The sequence below is a fragment of the Cyrtonyx montezumae genome, unplaced genomic scaffold (genome assembly GCF_038088225.1).
Source record: "Cyrtonyx montezumae isolate F1298 unplaced genomic scaffold, pur_monq_1.0 scaffold_1, whole genome shotgun sequence".
Taxonomy (NCBI): domain Eukaryota; kingdom Metazoa; phylum Chordata; class Aves; order Galliformes; family Odontophoridae; genus Cyrtonyx; species Cyrtonyx montezumae.
Window position 1 is genome coordinate 23,832,484 of NW_027071825.1, and position 21,264 is coordinate 23,853,747.

A 21,264-nucleotide genomic window follows, 5' to 3' on the forward strand; every position below is an offset into this window, starting at 1 on the left:
GCTGTTTGCACTGTGAATTACTGTCACGTTTGGGTGAGTGCAGAGGTACCTGGGGTGGGGAGGGAGGAAGGAGGAACTCTAGACTCTAAGGTTCTGATACATTTGTCTGTACTGAAAAGACCTGTTAAGTTGCACCTGAGGTAACTTTGGACCTTATTAAATCCAGTTTTAGAAGGAGTGTGAATTCTTGAGATGAAGGCGGTGCTGACATCTGAAGTTCATCACTTGATTCATGTAACAGCATTTTTAATGTGCTTGCATATAGTAGAAGTTACACTGCAGTAATAAATGGGTCATTAAAACTTTTTAAAAGCTCCTTTTCCCCTAAAGGTTGGTATTCTTACGTTTACATATGAAGATCATTTGCACCTTTACAAGAAAAACAAGTATTCTGTAAACAGATGTTTACATTTATCATTTATGCTTTTTTCTAGCATGAGTATCTTGTATAAATAGTGCTATCTTAATAAATTTCTTCTATGCTATTCTTTGTTTGTTCCTTTGGTTGCAAGCAGTGGGCTGTGCTTTTGTTCAGTTTGTATAGATACAGGGGATAGAAATGCTACTCTTTATTTAGGTGAAGGGTCCAAGTAAAAGGGGCTTAAAAACTGCTGGCATTTGGTGTTACATTCACTTTTCTAGAAGCGTGTGATTCAGAATTGGGTATTTTTTCTTTCCTGGATAGCTGCATGATCTTGTCAAATCTAGCTCTGCTGCCCTTCTCTGCAGTTGCTGGGCTGTAGTATGGATAAGCACCTATAAGAAATGGGGGAAGTAGGTCTTCATTCCAGCACTTCTCTACTGGCAGCCTGTGGTAGATACCAACCATGGTTAGCAGAGCACAGTGCTGGGTTATAAGCATTTATATGCTTTTAGGTTCTGCTCTTAAGGTTGTGTTGAATTTAGAAGTTACTTACACAAACTCTGTTGGAAGAGATCTTGAAAGTGACTTGTGGATTAATTTTCAATCAAATACAGGTCTGCTTGCCAAGCATTCCTCTCAGTCAATGTAGCAAACTTTGATGTTTTTGGAAGGAAACTAAAGCAACAGAACTAATAGTTGCTAGGCTGTCAAAACCTTTGGCTATGTCTAACTCAGTAAGCATCACTTTACCAACTGCAGCCTTCACAAACAAAAAATAACACAAACATAAAATAACAGCATGGCTGGTTCCTCCTTCACCCCAGTTCGTTTTAGGGGCAGTTGATGAATGTGTCCTAACCTTGTGGTTTGGTAAAGAAGGGAGAACTCACACCTTGCCTTCCTGCTTACAGGTAGGTCACAACATATTTAACTGATGATACTTCAAAATAAATGAATCCCACAGGAAGTGAGGCTTTGCTGCTTACAGTATTATTGAATGTGTAAAGGTTAACAGGTAAGCAATTTTAAAGTAAAATACAAGTATACATTGAGTCAGACATGCTGTTCTTTTCTAGTCAGGGAAAAAAAAAAAGCTAAACATGTTTATGGGGTACTGTAATACGAGTCAGAGCACTTCTGCTTCCTTCTGGCTCACATAATTTATTCTGTTCACTAGTTCTGGACTGCTACCTGCTATAGAATGACATCAAATGTTAAGTTCTAGCATCAGGAGCTCCAACCTACAGTATTACATCCCAGGTAATAAACTATTGGGCAAGGCATATTAATGCATGTGAGAGACTGAAATTGGTGTGACTAGAGATTTAACTCCTTGAGGATCAGAGCTGAAAACAAGGGGATTGTCACACTTTTCCTCTTGCTTAGCTAGGGAGTAAGTGAACAATTTATGACCACTACCAGCCAGACCTTAAATAGCTAAAAATGAAGTTAGAAACTTCAATATGTATATATATATGCCATTTCTCAGGCATGCTTGACATGTGGTGTGGTTGACATTTAGACTTCAGCCCGAGAGTACCACAGTATAACAAAGGCTGGTACAGCTAGTGCTATCAGTTAAGTAAAAACCAAAATTGCTAACAGCAGCAATAATGGAAAAACCTCTCAGTAACTCACATCCAAGAATTTGCTGGTTCATCTTCTAGCCCCCAGCAGATAAATATATACAAAGGGATAGAGTGACTATAACAGACAGATGATTAACAAGCTACTGTAGGGTTAAATGTCTTCCCTTCATATCAAGTTATAGCTATGGATTTAAATGCAGTAGTTACACACAGGAGTTACAGATTAGAAGAAAGTGCTACAAGAAGGAGTTTTCAATAGGCTTATCAGCTTCCATCAGTAAGTCTCCCTAGGCATGAAGATTTGCTGAGTCGAGTCTCACTGTATCTGAGAAATTGCTAGCTCCGTCAGTAGCATCAGCACTCCAGTCAGGTATTGGCTTTGTAGAAACTGTTAAAAAAGAAATAAAGAAAATGAGTGGTCATTTGCACAATCTTAAATGACTAAACCAAATGTATGCAGTCAGATTTGTAGCTATCTGCAAAATACTCTTAATAAACAATATGACCCAGGATATGGAGGAGAAACACTCCTGCCTACATGCTGCTCCTGTTGGAGCCCTCTGACTTCTACTAGGAAAGCTGTATGTAAGAAACAGGCAGCCTTCATTTTCAAGAGGAAGGCATTTCTAGTAAAGTACAACTATTCTAACTGTCTGATATCAGGATAACATGCTGCGTTATCATAGAACTCACTTTTATGATCCCATCACAGTGTGCTGAGGCAACTCCTGTAGAAACTTTCACCAGTTTTGTAGCTGACAAGTGGATTTTAAAGTGTCTGTGGAAGTGGGAATAAAGGCATTCCATAAAGACATCCACCTCCTCCTGAGTGATCTCTCCTGGAGTTTTTTGGACCGTGTCCCACAGAGCTTTTGCATCTTCAGGGTGAATGGCATATGAAATATCCAGAGGCTGAGGCAGATGAGGAACAGAGAACAGCAGTTCCACAGCAGCTGTGTTTTTGTCCACTTTGCATCCAGTCCACATAGCAGCCATCCAAGTGAGATTGAAAGGGCTGATGGCTAACCGACGGAAACAGCAGTCAAAAGTCTTCTGAAACCAACTTCCAACAATGGCCGTGTAACTCTCTGCCCCGTTAACAAGGAACAAAGGTAAACAAGTGAAGTCCTGCGGCAAATTCTCCAAAAGCTCATCTCCAGCCACACAGCAGAACCACCCTGACCATATCAGCTTCTCCTCTGAGTTTTTTGGGGAAACTGATGATCTCAAGGAAAGCTGGGACGGGGGAAAAGAAGCACACAATCGTTAAGGTTGGAGTGATCATCCAACCATCAAGTGGATGCACTGACCGCATCCTTCAGTGCCACATCCCCATGGTTTCTCAACACCTGCAGGGATGGTGACTCCACCACAGCCTTAAGCAGCCTGTGCCTCACCACTCCTAAGAAATGTTTCCTAATACCCAATCTGAACACCCCAGAAGCACAACCTGAGGCCATTCCCCTCTTGTCCTATCACTGTCACCTGGGAACAGAGGCTGACCACCTCAGCACAGCCCCCTTTCATAAGTTCATAAGTTCATAAGGCATCTGGAGGGAGTGATGGAGTCCCCTTGAGCTCTTCTCCTCACTGACCCATCCCATATTCCCTTAGCCTGGCTGAACAGGGACATCCCGTGCTCAGAGCCCACGCAGCCCGACCTTGGCTGCCTGCAGGGATGGTTCACCCATACCTCGCGGGTTAACCTGTGCCCACCTGCACGAGGACGGCGGCGGGGTCCTGCTCGCTGCCCCTCAGCTCGGGCATGCCGGACATGGCCACCTTGACCCCCAGCTCTCCGCCCACATCCACTGCCATCCCCTTCTGCTTCTCGGCGGCGATGAAAACCCCCAACATGCGGGCGTAGTCCTTCAGCGCGGAGCTGGAGAACTTGTACAGGGGGCTCACGCTGTACAGCGTCCACTGCTTGCGCAGGAGAAACGCCATCTTCCGCGGGTCCGCGTTCTCCTGGGGATGAACAACAAACGGTGATAGCAGCGTTCCCCTAAAGGGGCTCCATCGGCGACACCGAGGCGCGGCCCTACCTGGCAGCGAGAAGACGGCAGCAGGCGGCTGCCGGGACTCAGCCCGTAGTTCCTCCCGAACAGCAGCCCCCGGGACAGCCGCCCGGTGCCAGATGGCCGCCCGCTGCTGGGCAGCGTCCGTGTCACACCTTCCATCTCTGTAGCAGAGCCCGCCGCCCTCCCGCCCGCCATTTGAACGCTCTTCCCGTCCCGTCAGCCCCCGCGGCGCTCCACCGCCCCGGCCGCCATTTTGTGGGCGGCACCCCGCCCCGCCCCGCCCCGCCCGCCATCTTGGGGGCGGTGGCCGTTGGCTGTCGGTCTCTATAAGTCCTGCTGATGCTATGGCCGTTCCTTCTGTCCTTCGGCTGTTGCACAGGGTGCTGCCCCGCTTGGGTGCCCAGCAGGCCCGGCTGAGCGGCGGTCAGCTGCCCCCAGCCCGGGCTCCAGGTGAGCGGGCAGCGGGGGGGGATCCGCTCCCATTCAGGCCGCAGCATCCTTCGGGCTGTCCGTGGTCCCTACGGGCGGGGAGCTGATTAATTAGCACCCACACACTGGCTATCTATGTCTTTTGAATACAAAGAAGCAGGTTTTTTTCTAATAATGGCCGTGAGGTGCTGCCCAGAGATCTGTGGGTGCCCTGTCCCTACAGACAGCCACAGTTCCTGTGTTTATTTTCTTATTCCAGATATCAATAGCTTTGTTGCTCGGACCAACACCTGTGGTGAGCTGCGTGCTGCTCACGTGGGGCAGGAGGTTACCTTGTGTGGATGGATTCAGTATCAAAGGTAACTCAAGCCACTGTGATAGAGCTGCTTCACTGCCAGATCCAACATCTGCTCCAGGCCTATGTTCAGACACTTCTGTGTGCTCTCTTGTTACTTTTCAGACCCCACGTTGTTCCCTTCTGGCATATCTGGCTAAACAAACGGTTAGCAGCCCTGCCAGAGCAGTACCCAAAATTGCAGAGTTTGATACAGATGTTAGTTGGCTCTCATTCCACTCCTCTAATCAGATATATTGCTTCTCACCTTCTATGTAGGAGAACTTAAATCATGTAGCAGTTCTGATAGCTACAAGCTTTTTCATTCATCGTACGCCCATTTCTTACATTTTTTTCTTAAAGCTTAAGCAAAAGGTGTTTTCTTTTCAATTGTAACGTCTAATGACCTGTCTGTAAAGTATGTAAGTATAGGATTTGCTAAGAGAAGCTAGTAGACAGGATGAAGTGTTAATTCCAACAGTTTGCTATAGGTGGTGTAAGATCTCTTCTAATAGAGCTGCGCACATGTCAAGTGTGGTCTGGCAAGCTTGCCTGTATTGCAACTCCTAAATGTTGTGATCCTGGATGGGTGCTAATAAAAAGGAGGTACGTCCTATGGCTTTGTTTAAAGTAATTCCTATCGAAAATGGCCTTCTGCATTTTATGCTGCAGAGAGGCTGCTTTTTATCCAGCATTTTTCTGCAGTGATGGGCAGCGTGGATTGTGTGAGGCCGTCATGAGCATCTATGAATGGTTGTGGGTCAGGTTCCAGGAGCAGTGTTGTGATTATTGCAATGAGACTGTTGGGCTTTGTCTTTAAAAGCAGACAGAGCATGTTTCATGTGACAGCTTCGAGCATAACAGCAGCTGCCTCTATTGCAGCTGAACGGATCAAGGTTTGTGATGCTGGATCTAGGAGCCTGATCTGCTCACGTGAAACTTAAGTGACTAATATTCTACTGCTTGTTAGATGGCTGTGAGTTTTTTCTTCTTGCTGTTTTGTTGAAAAATCCATGTGAATTTCAGTTTTACTGCTCACCTAAATGTATTTATCTGAATGAGGCTTCCCAGCAGGAAATCTCCGGGATCTACATGCATTTGTAATCCATGCTCTGTGTGGTTTAATGTTTGAATTAAAGTACTGCATCCTCTGGTTATTTGCACGCTGTTTGTCTATGACTGGATAAAACATGAATCAAATTGCTCAGATCAGATTCAGATGTGTACACATTCACAGTGCTTTAGTCACAAGACAGTAATGTGTTGCCACGTGCGTTGACTTAATAAGCAGAAGATGATTGAATTTTGACAAAGCTGATTTTCCTTTTGTTTTTGTGCATCAGACAAGGCCTGTTCCTGGTTTTGAGGGATTTCCAGGGGCTCACCCAGCTCGTCATTCCTCAGGATGAAGTAAGTGCTACTTAGGTATGAGCTTGTGCCTGACAGAAATTGAGGGCAGAGTGAGATACTTGTCTAGAGAGCCCTGCTGGGGTACTGCAGCAGAAGTCCTGTTTCCTCAGCTTTTATGAGCAGTGGTCCCAGATTCAAACGGACCATTCAGCACTGAGACGTGTTGCTTTGGAGTTTCTAAGATACGTTGGCATCTCCTTGCAGGCTCATTCTCATGTCAGGAAGCTCCTGTCCAATGCCCCAGTGGAGTCCGTTGTGCGGGTGACTGGCATCGTGTCTTCTCGGCCCCCAGGACAGGAGAATGTGGTGAGGATGTTGGGATCTCTTGAGATGTTTCAATTCCTTTTGGAGAAGAGCACTGGGCAGTGGGGGGTTATGGTTGTTTTTGTGTGTCACGGCTTTGCTATGGGCAGTTTTGTTCTGTGGTGTGTGTCAGCCTATCCTCAGAGGTTGTGAGGCAGGAGTAATTGCTGTGACAAATAGCTTAGGGAAAGTCACAGCACACTGCAGACACCTAGGAATTAAATTCTACCCCAGCACTTTGAAAGGATAATGAGAACCAGGGAAAAGCTAGTTTTTCAGTCTTCCAATTTACGGTTGAGATCGCTTCTTTTTCTCTCAAAAGTAAGTATTGTCACTGTTCTGCAGTAAGCAATGACTGTTTCCTCACTCAGTGAATTTCTCTGTTTCTCACTGCATAGAAAACAAAGATTTGATACTTTTTTTTCTTTTAAAAGTACATTTCTTACTTCTCATTGTAGTCAGCTGCAGGTAGCCTGTCAGCATTGTCTGTATCCTGCATCGTTGGCAGACCTGGAAACTGGGTTTATAACTGGATGTGCTGCTTCATATTTTCTATTAACATGTACACATGTCCACGAGGGATGCTGTCTTCAAGCTATGACTTCTCTGTTAATCACTTAATTTATCAGAAGTTTGTGTATACTTTCCCCCAGTAAATGAAGAGTTCCATAGGACGAAATGAATTTTAGTGTGGCACAGGGCTGAGCTGAGGAGGATGACTTTTTCCCCAAGGAAAAGAAGACTAGTTCTGAGAACTGGTGTTCAGAACTGGAAGTTCTGAGAAGTTCCTCCTTGAGTTGCCTTTTTGGACTTTTATTAAAGGCTAATGTACTCTAAAATTCATACTGTGTGCTTTCATTGAACCTAATGGAGCTAGTGTTTCGTCCAAATGCATGTGCTCTGCTGGGATCTGTGCCTGACTAGCTCCTCTGTGCTCAGCATGTCATTGAAACAGAAGGTAAAGGAAAAGCAATGCTATTTCTTGTAGAAATGGACGTGCTGCTAGAAGAGAACACACAATTTTGAGTGAGCTGGCTTGTATTTTTTTTCTGAACATAAGGAAAATGTAAGAGAGATCTGTACTTGAGAGAAGTTCTCTGAACTGTACTGTGTTAAAAGGCAGGGAGGCTAATTCTGTGGATTGGATTTGGTTTGTTCCCACTGATCATCTGTGAAATACCTTTGCCCATCTGATCTCCCTGAGTTTGAATCTATTTTTTTTCTTTGCCTTTTTCTCCAGAAAATGCCAACAGGGGACATCGAAGTGAAGGTGGAGACTGCAGAGGTTCTCAGCTTTTGCAAGAAGCTGCCCTTTGAAATCAAAGATTTCATCAAGGTGTCTGCATTCTTCCCTCATAGCAAAGCAGTGGATTTTCAGTAAATGAGGAATTTGCCCGGGGTGATGGCAGAACTTCTGTGAGAGCTTCAGCTGATTCTTCCCAGCTGTGCTCTGGGAGAAGGGTGGTACTTATGGATGGATGTGTGCATTGTTCGTGCTGAGGTTGTGTTTCTCATTGGACGTATGCAGAAAACAAGGCTTGAATGTTTCCAGTGTTTTAAAGATACCACACCAAGAACAGATGGTGAAGGGAAAAGTGGAAGGAATTCAGGCTGTGCTAGCTTTTCTTGAGTGTGAAAGAGAATGTGCCAGTGCAGTGCTGTGTTTTAAGGCAAGGGTGCTTGTCTGGGTGAGTAGCTTGTTGGCCTGAGGATTTTCTTCTTCCATAAGTACAGTCTATAAAAGGTTATTTTTAGTGTAGGCTCTGTGGTGTACGCGAGGCATCACTGTTAAGTTCTTCTCTGTGCCATTAACTGCGTGACTGATACGTAGGTGTAAGAGTTTTGGGAGCTGTGTCCTGTTCCCAGTTGCATCTCCTGGGTAATTCCCACCACCTGCGGTACTTTAAATTTCCTCCCTGCATCTCCATGCAGGCTGTGGGTTATGGGTGGATCATGGCAACAGAGCAGCATCCTTTTTCAGCTTTCCCCCTTCTGTGCTGTGGCTTTGTTGGAGCTGCAGTTTGAATTTGGTTTCTTTTCTCCAGAAATCAGAGGCCTTGCGCATGCAGTATCGCTACCTGGACTTGCGCAGCTCCCGGTTACAGCACAACCTGCGGCTCCGGTCCCGCGTGGTGATGAGGATGAGGGAGTACCTGTGTAACCACCACGGTAAGACAGGTGCTTGGAGAACAGTGCGTAGCCTGGGGAACAGTACCAAACAACTTTAAACTCCAGGCTGTTTTCACTTGGGGAGGACACGTCTGCTTGTAGTGGAAGATACAGAGGGATGTTGGCATGTCTAAAGAACAACGGGTGTTGAAATATCTTAGCATGCTACAAAACAGTTGTGTCAAGTGAGCTATGGTTGGAATTCTAGGTGATCAAAGGCATTTTGCAAATATTTCCCTATTTTGGTCATCCAACTTGAGGTGTATTAGAGAGATTGACTTCTTGAAGGATTTAAATCTATTGTAAAATCAGGAAACCCTTTTTGAAAAACCAAAGCCTAGTTCAAAATGGATAGAGAATTAACAATTTCTCTGCCAGCTCAAAGTTCTGGCAGGGCTTTGGGAAAGCTCAGCCTTTAAAACTGTCAGTTCCTAAGTTATTAGAAACAGCAAAGTCTGGGGATTTAGAGAGGCTGCATGGTGTGCTCCATTACCTCTTGAGCTGAGTAACGAGCCCTTCTCTAGCCCACTCTGTGTCATACTAGTTCTTGTCCCTGCTGTCAGCATATTCTGTGTTTGTTCCTCAGGGTTTGTGGATGTAGAAACTCCAACGCTCTTTAAGAGAACCCCAGGGGTATGTATTCTATTAGTAATGCATTTTAGCCTCCTGCAATGGCACGGGCAGTTCATGGTTGGATTATAGTCACTTGTCACACAGCCTTCATTGCTTCCCCTCACTAAGTAACAGCTTGTATGCCAATTTCTGAAACAATGCATTGATCCTTGTAGTAGTCGAGGGAGTGAAGGGCAGAAGTGGCACCTTATGTCTTGCCTTTCAACCTTTAATTACCACAAAAAAACAAAGCTGCTATCTTGCAAACCATGCTGAATGCAAGTCCTGTCCTGGGAAAAACTGATTATCAAAACAAGGATCTGCCCCTAAGCACAATTGCCCTAGGGTTTATTTCTTAACTAGTAGCTTAATGCAGTGGCACTACTCAAGGCATTTTGGTTTCTGAATTTATATTCCTTTCTTTCATTCACAGAGAGCTGCAGGCCAGGAATTGTTGGTGTAGATACCATATGGAATTCATGCATTTAAATCCCTATCGTGAATGGCTTATTATGCATTAGTCTTGCTAAGCAAGAGGTGGAGAATCCTTCTTTTGGTTATTTCAGACCAAGCTAGTTAACAGACTGTTTAATATAGAAACAGCAGTTTAATCAGAAATAGGGTGTTATAATAGGGAAGAGAGGTCCTTTCCTCTTGCTCTCCACAGCTGTGCTATTGGCCTGGGATTTCTAGATTTGATTCTGAAAAATAGCTTTGTCTGTGGCTCTGTAATTAATTGCCCACCAGGGAATCCAGCCTACCAGTAATGATGCTGTGCACCCAGATTCCCCGCTGGATGTGTGTGTCAGACTTAAGTCCCATTAGTGTCCAACCTGTTGCCACTAGATCTGATTCAGTTGTTAATATGTTGCTCTTTAATTGCTGGAAAGTTCCCTGTTTCAAGACTTGTCATGCCTAGGTGAGTAGAACAAAATCTGTAGAAGTGTGGGAAATTTGAGTCATAGATGAGGAAATACACACACTCTTGGTTTAATTATTATTTATACGACCACTTTTCTTTGTGCTTTGAGAGGTGATACGACCACTTTTCTTTGTGCTTTGAGAGGTGTTCAGAAATACTTTGAAAAATTAAAGTTTCCTTGGGAGATAGCTTTATATTCTTCTGACAGAAGTCTTTGAGGCTTTGTGTCACTGCTGTGCAGCAGCCTTCTCCTTCCTGATGCTGAGAGAAGGAATACCCCCACTTTGTATTTCATATGTCCTTCGCTCAGAGCTGAGCAAATTGCTGCTGTATTTATTTCTAGGTCTGGATGTGGCACTAACTGAGATTAAAACCCAAAGCCTCGTATGAGGCAATAGAGAGAGCAGGAAATGTCAGGGAAGCAGAAGTGGACCCAGCTTTCCAAAGATGATTAAAGATATACCAGATGTTGCAAAGGTCTCTCCACTTGCTCATTTCCAAACACTATTTATAGGCTGTTCATGCAACTGTGTGGGTCACTTGAGGAAGCCCTGGGGTGACCCATCTCTGCTGCCAGAGGCAGGAAGGCAGGAGCAAGAAGAAGATGGTATTTCTGAGCTTATTAGCTCCCTGATGCTCAGAGGGGGAATACCCACACTTATAACACGTCTGCAAGGTGAAGTAGTGATACTGCACATATGCTTGGGTGGGATTTGTGTTACAGACGTGCTGAGGCAGCAGTCAGTCCAGATTGTGGTAGATGAGCAGTCTGGAGACTTGAACAGACTGCAGTCTGTTAAAGTGGCAGGCTGTTGTATCTCTTATTAGCTGCTGGTCCTTCTGCAAGCCCTCCTCCTGCTACCTGTGGGAGGGCGTAGCCTGCATGTCTCCTTGTGTGCCATCTCTGAAATGGTTTCTTCAGAACACTGTCACACAGCAGAACTGCACAAGGAAGCAGAGTCAGTCCTGCTGAAGAAAGCTGTTAGGTCAGTAGGTGTACAAATGGATGCAAAGGCTTATGTGGGTGTGCAGTTCTAAATAAAAAAGCAGTGAAGTCAGCCCTGTGTTTTCCCCTTTACTCTTTTCAGCGATGCCACAATTCTCTGTTGCAGCCTTGGTACAAGATGGATTTATTAAGCAGAAGCAATGTGTGAAGTGACAGAAACATAATGGTTCCTTCACAGGATCTAGAATAAAAAGTTGGCCCTGCCAACCTAAACACAGCCACATAACTGCTGCTTTCAGCAGTCCTAGTGCAAGCTCATGGCCCACTGGTCTGCATTTCTGAAGGTCCAGCCTCTGAGTTACAGTGTTAAGCTTGGCTGCCTGAGCAAACAAGGCAGCTATTCCATTGGCCTCCAAATGAACCCCATGTATAATTTTCCTCATATTCGATCCCGCAAAGATTTTGAAAATGAAAAGTTTGTAGAGTGAAGTAAACCTGTAGCAGAGGGAAAGACCACAGTTATGACCTCATGCTATCAAACAAAAAAAATCAGTGGAAGGAAGCACGATGTAGAATGCTTTCACTGAAGCGTTTGTGTTGATCACTGGATGGGCCGGCTGTAGAAAATGGCTCATCTCTCTAGATCAGTTACTCGGATGAAAGGTTCAGGTAAATAATCTCTTCTTTCAAGTCTTGTTATCTTTGGTCAACTTCATTCTTTTGCCATTCTGCGTTTACTTTTTTTCCTATCCTTTCTTGCTTGGAATGTTAAAGCTGAATTTTTAGAAAGAGAAGGTTGGGATGGGAAGTGGCCTAAGGCCAGTTGTGTGCTGGGTATCTTCAGGTCTGCTTTCTCTAAGCTGGGAACAGAGGTGTCTTACTGAACTCTTCTTTTCTCTTCTTCCCCTTGCCAGGGGGCAAAAGAATTCCTTGTGCCATCAAGGGAAGTGGGCAAGTTCTACTCTCTGCCTCAGAGTCCTCAGCAGTTCAAGCAGCTCCTGATGATTGGAGGACTGGACAGGTAAGAATTACTTGGACTGCCATACAGGACTGCCTGTCTTGTTCAGGGTTTGCTTGCTTTGATGTGTGATGTTTTAGAGACTTCTCCAGGAACTTACTGCCAGGGGTTTTATTTCAAAGAGAGATCCTTAAACACTTGCAATGTTTGCTAAGCCAATCTCAGTAGCAATGGTACCTCCCTAGAAAAGTGAACTTATCCCTTGTAGATGGTTGAAATCTTTGCTGTTTTAAATAGAAACCTGATCTTAAGCATAAATGTAGGAATAAGCTTTGCAGAGGCACTCTGCCTGAAGGACAGAAAATCTGTCAGAGCACAGCTCAGCTGGTGACCTCCATGTACCTCTGCAGGGTGTGGCTGGAGTTGGGTACAGCTGCTTCCAATACACATTTCACACGTTTGAGGGAATGGCAGCAATCAGGACTATGATCATCCACTATGCAGGGAGCACAGCAATCTTTTTAATGATCAATTCTGTAGCTATAATTTAATTGAAGGTACTTTTAATTGTTATCTGAGTGTAAGTACTCTTGCAGATACTTCCAGGTTGCTCGCTGCTACCGTGATGAGGGCTCACGGCCTGACAGGCAGCCAGAATTCACTCAGGTAACCTGCTTGCAATACCTTTCAGCCTCCCCCTCACCCAAACAGCTTGAGGCTGTTTTATCTTCTGAAGACATAGTATCTGTTGGTCCTTTTCCTGCTTTGGTGGGTGTGAGCTGCTGTTCTCTGTGTGTTTTGTGGCCACAGCTCTTTGCAGTCAGTGTGAACAAAGTTGTAACTGTCCTGGGCTGACTGTTCAGTCCCAGGTGCTGATGAGTAGGTGTGGGAATTGTGTTGCAGCAGTGGTAGTGCTTGATGATGCGTGTCTGCTCCTGTCCTGCAGAGCTGGGCAACACTTACTTCAGCCTTGAAGGCCCAGGCAGAGTTAGCTGGGGTCCATTCAAGGTTTCTCTGTTCGTCCTTGTCATCATTACCTCATTTAGTACTCTGAGGAGATTGTTGCCTGAGTCATCACGCTGTAGGGAGATGATAAACACACCCTCAGTCTAAAGTAGTCATGCTATGACTTAATGTAGTGCATTGCTTCCTTTTATGCTGACTTAATAGCGAAGAGTTTCTGCAAGTAGCAGTGCAAAGACAAAGCTGTAGTTAATATGAAATCTCCCTCTTGCCTTCTATTTTCAGATAGATATAGAGATGTCATTTGTAGATCAGGCTGGGATCCAGAGCTTGATAGAGGGCCTCCTGCAATATTCCTGGCCTGAGGAAAGAGGCCCCATTACAACTCCTTTCCCTTCCATGACATACGAGGAGGCACTGGCTGCCTATGGGACTGATAAACCAGACACTCGCTTTGGGATGAAGGTGAGGGTTTGCCTGTTGGGAACTTGCAGCTCTTCTTTTTCTTTCTGACAGCATTTAAAGAATAATGTTTGATTAAATCATGTGTATGTGGTCAGCTGGGTTTCTTAATCTTGTAATATACCAAAGGAGTCTCTTGTTGTTTTTCAGGCCCTCTTACGTTTTTTGTCTCTGTAGTCCTTGGTATCTGATGGTTATTCAAGCTTGGCCCCATTCATTCCTGTGAACTTTTTGATTTCTGAGTGAGGAAACGGGGTCCCAGAGAATGACTTTTGAAGGCAGTAAGACACAGGAGTGGGATTTTTGCTTCATGTTTCTACCACAACAACTTTTTCCTGCTCTTTCTCCTTGCTTAGATAGTGGATATCAGTGATGCTTTACGAAGATGGGACGTTCGGTTTGTGCAGAACGTGCTCAGTTACCCACACGGCACTGCCAAGGCTATCTGTGTCCCTCAGGGAGTGGTAAGTGATGCTTTTACATGCTGCGTACACTTGTGAAGTAAAATACCAACTTGAATTCTCTTGTTGGTGTGGAAATGTTCCCTGCTATGACTGGGGGAGCAGTGTCCTTCAGGGAGCTTGGGGTTGGTTGTGATTGACGTCAGGTTGGGCAGTGTTGTTACAACTGGGAAATGGAGACAGTCAGGCAATGGGAAGAATTTATTGTCCTCCTGAAGGCCAGGAAGAGAGCAGAGCTGCAAGGTCCCCTGGGGATTGGGAAGCCTCTTGGGGCTTCAGCTTGCTTATGTCGAGGATGGCATCTGAATAATAAATTGTGCCCTGTGGGGAGAGATTGAAATAGAACCAGGTGTGGCACAGCTCAGTTCTGGACTGATGAGAGAAAGGTCAGCTAGTTTGCATGCTTGTCTTGTGATTACTTCTGTTGCATTTTTGGGCACTACTCACGCAAGGAGAATGCCACAAATCAAATCCACAGCTGACAGTAGTTGGAGAACTTTGGCATATCTCAACGAGGAAGCAAATTTAACTCTTGACTGTGGATGTCTTTGCAGAGTAGGCAGTAAGGGGAAAGTATTCTCTGAACAGTTGTGTTTAGGGAATAGGATTACATGAATCTGCATGATCTTTTTCAAACTGGAACAGGTTTCCCAGGGCAGTGGTCATGGCACCAAGATTATCAGAGCACAAGAAGCATTTAGAAAATGCTCTCAAACACAGGGTTTGAATTTTGGGTGGTCTTGTGTGGAGCCAGGAGTTAGACTCTGTGATCTTCATGGGTCCTTTTGTGTTCTGAGTAGGACTTAAGTTTGGGAGTCATTTAATTTTGGCAGAAAACACGAGTTACTGTCTTCCCACGAGAGGGCACTAAAGATGTGCATTTGCAAAACAAAAGTGGAGTCTCAAGCCTCTCTATCTTAAAATAATTAAAAAAAAAAAAGCAATAAATGTTCCTTGTGTATGAGGATGAGCCTGGTTGGTTTCTTTCTGTTATTCCTCCACACTGAGCTATGCCTTCACCGTCATCAGTGTGGTGTTAAAAACTTGTTCCTGCCCTGTAACCTATAGGCTAGAAGGAATTAGTTGATCTCATGCTTCTGACCACCTATATGTGGTCTGTCTGTGAGGAGAAAAACTGCAGCTTAGAAAAGCCCATTTCTGAAAGCAGTCCTTGGAGAAAAAACTTCATTAGAGTTCAGTGCTGTGAGCCCACTCTTGTTCCACAGCTCTTGTTTCTAGCACAGGTTCTAGAAATGCTGATACAAAAGAATGTGAGATGTTTGGGAACAGCAGATTTGAATTCTGGTATGGCTTTCTGTAGATCTTGCTGCTCTGATGTGGTTTTTTTTTTTTGCTCTTTCCTCAGAGATATCTTAAAAATAAAGATCTGGAATCATTAAAGGAGGCTGCAAAATGCCAGTTCAACCAGGTGAGACAGCAGCACTGCTGAAATGTTGGAAGCTGTGAATGAGAAACTGTAAGAAAGCACCTGTAGGCAGAGGAGTGCTTTTAAATAATAATAGGCTCTTTACTAAGAGCCTTATTAAAATGTTGATGACAAGGGAGGGCAGCACTGACCTGAACATATTCTTTTTACTGATCTTGCAATAGGAAATTGTGGATGTTATCTGCAGGCCTGATGGGAGCTTGAAGTCTCTGCTCACCAAGTTTCTTGGTGAGGAGCAGCAGTCAGAGCTCAAACAAGTACTGAACATGCAGGTGGATGACGTGGTCCTGCTGGCAGCTGGAGAGCACAAGCAAGTGGTAGGAAGCATTTCTGGGTGTCTGTACAAGCTGAATGTTGCTGGTGACCTTGAATTTACCTGTCCTTAATCTAAGACCTCTAGTAACTAAAATGCATGATCTGACTTCTTGTTTCTTTGCATCTGAAGCTATAGCAGCAACAAATAGCACGTGAAGTGTACCTATTGCTTTTGTTTCTCTCCCCAGTTATACTCTGGGAAGAGTTTGTAACCATGATGGAGGCTGGAATATAAAACAGGAACAAATTGGCACCACTTCTCTTAACCTCTACTTAAAAGTGCTAAACAGAGTTTGGAAAATGAGGTCACTTAGGTAGCTGTCTCCCATAGCAGATGGCAAAAGTGAAACGTGGCAGAGAGGATGGGGATTCTGTCCCTGACCTTCTCTGTGTTGCTGCCTGTAGTGTTGCCTTCCATTTGTGCACGGTGTCATGTTCTGCTTGATCACCAAAACTGTCATTTTTTTTTTGTGCCTTCATTTCTGTCTGCAAAGTGAAGATCTTAAGTGTGCTTTGCTGCTAATCCATGCTTATGTGGAACTCGAGGTGGTCAGTCTGGGAGGGTTTTGTGAGGATGGAATGTGGAAGAAAATGAACTTGCCAGCTTTTTGCTCAGCCTTTTTTTTGTCAACCCTGGAGCTGATGCTGCCTCAGCAAGGAGGAGATGTTTTTTTAGGAGAGAAGGCAAGAATGTTTTTACTGCAACAGCATAGTAGAGCTAATACTGTATATGGTGCTACTGTTGCAGAAAGCTCTTTCTGTGAATGGTATTTGAGCAACCTCCCTGGCAGGCAAATTGCTCCTTCTCATTAGCTCCCTTCTTTTCTGCAGTGCTCTGCATTAGGAAGCCTGCGGCTGGAGAGTGCTGACCTCCTGGAGGCAGCTGGAATGGTACTGCGGGATCCTGCAGCTCTTCACTTCCTCTGGGTGGTGGATTTCCCACTTTTCCTCCCCAAGGAAGAGAATCCCACTGAACTGGAGTCTGCTCATCACCCCTTTACTGCCCCTCATCCTTTAGATACTGACCTCCTCTATTCTGACCCAGCAAAGGTAACTAACTTTATGCCTGCTATGTTGGCTGTTTTATAGTAGGCAAGTATCAGTATAAAAATCAGTATAAAAGCGTTTAGTGGAATTGGTTGCATATTATACTTATCCACTTGAAATGCACAACTTTGAGATTACTCTGAATGACAACCAGCATCCACATCCCCCTCTGACAAAGTAGGCTTCTTGGTAACAGCTGCTTAAGGTGAAGGTTCTTGTATTCTGACCCATACCATGTTGTTTCAGGTATTGAGTGTGCAAAAGGATGTGCATTGTTCCAGTTGCTCTTAAGCTACATGCCACCCTGAGGTGACATGCACCTCTGTCAGCAGCAGTTCATGCTTCTGTTAGGACTGATATTTGAACTGAAGGTTTTTTATGCTTAGGTTTGGAATCAAGTCGCAGCATGGAGCCTGAGCTCTGGATGAATGGAAACTGTTAAAATGGCAATGAAAAAGCCACAAAAGATGTGCCCATGTGATTTCTTTTGTATTTTTGCTGGAGCTGGAATCAGGAGAGGAGCCTTGGCAAGATTTAAAGTCTGTCATGCTCTGTCTACTAATTGGACTTTATCAGAAATGAAAGGAAATGACAGAGTTTTCTTTGGCTTTTGCTGTGGTCTGTATGCTTGTTATCCCTAAGTTTGAAGTCTGTCACCCCCGGTGGAATTCACTAGGAAGCTTTCTCCTCCTTAGTGCTTGGACCCTCTTCCTTTGTGTCTGTGGAGCACAAGGCTACGTTGAGAGAGCAGAGTTGCAGTAGTCATGTCTTCATTCACAGCATCTTTGTTATATGTGTGCTGGTTGGCATAAAATGTAGTTGGGTCCCAGGTTTTCTAAGGTGCTTGATAACTTCTTTTCCTAGGTCCGTAGCCAGCACTACGACCTGGTGCTGAATGGCAATGAAATTGGAGGTGGCTCCATCAGAATTCATGATGCGGAGCAGCAACGTTTTGTGCTGGAGAAAGTGCTGAAGGTAACACCTCCACATGTCTCCCAACATCCTCTTAGAGTTTTAAATACTACTTCATTTAAAAATCTACTTCAAATTCTGGAGAAACATGGGGAGTTCTTCTCAGATAAGCAGTTCCTAAAGATGGATGACTCCATCACACCTTCATCTTACGTTGCTAACAGAGCATTGTTTCACTAATGTTTCTCGTGTAACCTTGTAGGAGGACTCAGAGGTGCTTTCCCATCTGCTTGAAGCTCTGGAATTTGGAGCTCCCCCTCATGGAGGGATTGCTTTAGGTGAGTGCTCTGCATTTATCCAGAATGCTTGTGGCTTTCTTTTGGCATATTAGATTTTGAGAACAAGCCTTGTTTGTTAGCAAGAGACCTATCTCCTCCTGACAGAGGTGGCTGTTTTTGTGGTGCTAAATAGCAACGACCAACACACTTCCATCCCTGTGGCTGCATTATAGAAGAAAACAGAACTCTCACAACCAAGTACGGGATGTTTTGGTGACCCTCCCCAGCATCATAACGCACTTTAGTTCATCTGCAAAGACCAGATCACCTGTTGGTGCCTCTAAGGACAGTCCTCATCTACTGTTTTACAAACAGCATGTTTATTAACACTGGGTCATCTTTATTCTTCTTCCTTTGCAGCCAGTACAGGACTGCATGCCTAGAGGCATGGGATGGCGTGGTACTGCTTCATGCCCTGGGTCACTACCACAATCTCATCCTTTGCTTCACTCTCACTTCTCTTCTGCCTTCTGTTTCATTCACTCATTCAGAGAGCTAAACTGACAGTAAGTGATTGCTGTCAAGTTAGGTCCCTGATCTGTCTCAGCATGGGCCTGATGGATAGCTGTGCACCACAGGGAGAAATTTCATCTGAGAAGTCACAGGGAGTGTGAGGAGGCAGCTGCACTGACCTAGATTGGCTTAAGCTGACGTGGAATGGAATCTTGAGAAGTCATTACAGTGTTGTGTACAGCATTACAGGAATGTCAGCTTGCTTATTTTTTTAAGCAAAAACCTGGAAGACTCTAGGAAAACAAGAGCAACAAAAGAGGAGCACTTTAACCTGCAGTCTTCAAATGTGATTTTTCCTCTATCCGATCACTCAGAGGCCGTTACTCTTTCTGAATTCCTCCAGGTTGTTCTAGTCCTTCAGAACTGATGGACCAAGAGCTTTGAGCAGTTAAACAGAGCCCTGACAGTGTTCCTGTTGCTTAGTGGCCCTGGCATTGTTATACTGCTTTTGAAAAGGCACTGTCTCTGTCTTGCAGTCTTTGGTATGTCACAGGTTTTTATAACATTGAAATGCTTTATTTTACTAGGCTCATCTGCCATCTAGGCATGTCTGTTTCTTTCTTTACTGGTTGAGTTTAAGTTTTTCACCCTTATTTTTTACTTCAGAGTTACTCTTTAAGTCAGGCAGTATTACCTATTCCCACCTTTCTGATTTTCTGAATTAAGGAAACTAACATAGGACCATAACTCCAGTGATTCATCAGTTTGTTCTCTCCTTCTAGGACTTGACAGGCTCATCTCTCTCATCGTTGGCTCTCCAAGTATCAGAGATGTCATTGCTTTTCCTAAATCATTCAAGGGACGGGACCTGATGGGCAATGCTCCAGACTATGTCACTCCGGAGGAATTAGAGCCATATCACATCCACGTTTCATGGCCTGTTGCAGAAACAGAAGCAAAGAAAAACTGACTTAGAGCAAGTGATGTGAATTGAACTGTTAAAGCAGAGATGCTTCCAACTTCTGAATACTAAAATTCAGTCTGATTAGCATCAACTGTTACGGGAGTACCCGAGGAATACAACCCCACAGAGGTTTCAGAATTGAATGGTGAACAGATATGAGAGTTCCCCTGGTAGGAATTCACCTTTGGGTTGTTAATGAGAGGGAGAAGAAGAAAAGTTAAAAGAAAAAAGCCAATCATTTTAGCATAGAATATTGAGACTGTTGCCTTTCGGGGTGTTGTTTTGATGGTAAGATTATTTATTAGTTTTCCCCTTTTCAGTTTGCACATGTCCTTTGCAGTCTGTACATCGTGGTACTCCAGTGTTCCCTGTTAAAAGCAGGGAGAGGAGCAGATGCAGTGTTTGCAACAGTTGTCTTTGTAATACTCATCAAACAGGAGATGATGTGTCTTTGGGGCCTGTGGTCCTGCCACTTTCAGAACACCAGTTCTGAAGTTTGTATCCTTTGTAAATAAAGTTTATCTAAGCAATATGACCTTGCTCTTTCCCTGCAAGAAAGAAGAGCTTCCAGTTCTTCTCTGTGACCTCTAATCCATTCAAGAGGTGACAAGAAATCTGTGGACAGCATAGCAGGATTGGCAGTCCTCTGCAAATTCTGCCTCTTGTAAACCTGCTGCTGCAGGTGGGAGGGATGCCACTCTTGCAAGTGGCACTGCCAGTGAATTGACAGGAGGAAAGCTGATTGTGTCTCTGCACTGTGAGATAATGTGATGTGGAGTGGTACTGGTTTCAGGTTCTGGACTATCCTGTTGATGAGAAACAACAGGGGAGGTGGCTTTTCTTATTAGGGGTCTAGTTTTTGGTTTAAGAGCAAATTTTGTTTGGAAACCAAGTGGAAATAGGTGAACAAAGAGTTATGCAGCACCTTGTGAGAGATAGGCCAGCGATAAAATTGTTGAAGCAGTGATCAGAGCAGGGTGATGTTATGCTCAGATTGCTTCCTTGAGAGGATGGTGGATTTTGCTATGAACCTTTTACACTGGTAGTGAAAATAAATTGAACTTAAATGGAATTTGCCTTGAGAATCATCTGTGTTTCTGAAGATGGGATTATCAGAGGCTCCTTTGAGGACATGAAAGCATAAAAAACAGCTTTTCTGAGAAGTTCTTCACTCCCCCAGACCATTATTTATAGCAAGTGTAAACTTAATGTGCTCAGCTTTTTTAATTGTCAAGTAAGGGATATTCTATCCCTTGGTGAGTAACTGCAAAGGCAAATGCTGTTTACATCTAAAGAGTTCCAGTTCTTTAAATTAGGATTATTATCAAGCATTCAAAGGATAACATGCTTTAAGAAGCTTAGGCAGAAATGTAACGCTGCCTGAAATGTTGAAAGCACTTGTTCAGATGTGTGAGCAAGCTGTCTCCAAGGCATAACATCCGTCTTTTATAAGCAGGCTGTTTGGTGTGATGTTTATTTTACCCACTGCTACATTAAGGGCTCGCTGCAGTTTGGAGTGTGTGATGTAGCTCCGATGAGCCGCGGTGAAAAAATGTATCCTAACGTGTCGTCTGAGCTGCTGCACTCCTGCTACCATGAGGCCAGTGGAAAAGGTGGACCCTGAATTGACACAAACCATCTGCTTGGATTTGTGAATGAAGGTAGGTTACAGCACAGCTGCTCACATTCACAGTGAACGTTGTCACGGAGAAGGCAGTGCTTGTTTTGTTTTTGTACAGTGCTGGCCTCTGGATGCTGTACCCAGAGCTGCTGGCCTTGCTGGGAACAGAATCACCAGCTGGCTGGGCACAGTGAGGATATTTGAGGTCCTTGCTGCTGTGGATC

General features: G+C 44.5%; 2 protein-coding genes across 3 annotated transcripts; one reads left to right on the forward strand and one right to left on the reverse strand.

Annotated features, from left to right (window-relative positions):
* Positions 1-1,209: 1,209 nt before the first annotated feature.
* On the reverse strand, positions 1,210-4,169 carry CENPL (centromere protein L). The gene is made up of 4 exons (XM_065746733.1): positions 3,999-4,169; positions 3,670-3,921; positions 2,647-3,189; positions 1,210-2,341 (listed from the first exon to the last, which is right to left on the reverse strand). Exons 1-4 carry the CDS (start codon positions 4,167-4,169, stop codon positions 2,270-2,272), a joined length of 1,038 nt encoding a protein of 345 aa, XP_065602805.1. The 3' UTR covers positions 1,210-2,269.
* A 141-nt stretch (positions 4,170-4,310) lies between these two features.
* DARS2 (aspartyl-tRNA synthetase 2, mitochondrial) lies at positions 4,311-20,354 on the forward strand. 2 transcript variants are annotated; one of them, XM_065744015.1, is made up of 17 exons: positions 4,311-4,424; positions 4,663-4,762; positions 6,081-6,147; positions 6,352-6,453; positions 7,691-7,786; positions 8,496-8,619; positions 9,206-9,252; positions 12,014-12,120; positions 12,654-12,723; positions 13,306-13,485; positions 13,839-13,946; positions 15,310-15,372; positions 15,555-15,707; positions 16,537-16,755; positions 17,617-17,727; positions 17,927-18,002; positions 19,238-20,354. In XM_065744015.1, the coding sequence occupies exons 1-17, from the start codon at positions 4,319-4,321 to the stop codon at positions 19,423-19,425; spliced, it is 1,917 nt and encodes a 638-aa protein (XP_065600087.1). In that variant the 5' UTR covers positions 4,311-4,318; the 3' UTR covers positions 19,426-20,354. The 2 variants fall into 2 exon arrangements, with proteins under 2 accessions (XP_065600087.1, XP_065600095.1); XM_065744023.1 differs by lacking the exons at positions 4,311-4,424; positions 6,081-6,147; positions 6,352-6,453 and having other exon boundaries at positions 4,669-4,762.
* Positions 20,355-21,264: the final 910 nt, after the last annotated feature.

Coding starts and splice junctions, on each gene's coding strand:
- CENPL (XM_065746733.1), bottom strand. CDS start 4,169: ATGGCGGGCGGGAGGGCGGCGGGCTCTGCTACAGAGATGGAAGGTGTG. Junction 3,922..3,998: donor TGCCGTCTTCTCGCTGCCAG/GTAGGGCCGCGC, acceptor GTTCATCCCCAG/GAGAACGCGGACCCGCGGAA. Junction 2,342..2,646: donor ACTGTGATGGGATCATAAAA/GTGAGTTCTATG, acceptor CTTTTTTAACAG/TTTCTACAAAGCCAATACCT.
- DARS2 (XM_065744015.1), top strand. CDS start 4,319: ATGGCCGTTCCTTCTGTCCTTCGGCTGTTGCACAGGGTGCTGCCCCGC. Junction 7,787..8,495: donor AAATCAAAGATTTCATCAAG/GTGTCTGCATTC, acceptor TCTTTTCTCCAG/AAATCAGAGGCCTTGCGCAT. Junction 8,620..9,205: donor GTACCTGTGTAACCACCACG/GTAAGACAGGTG, acceptor TTTGTTCCTCAG/GGTTTGTGGATGTAGAAACT.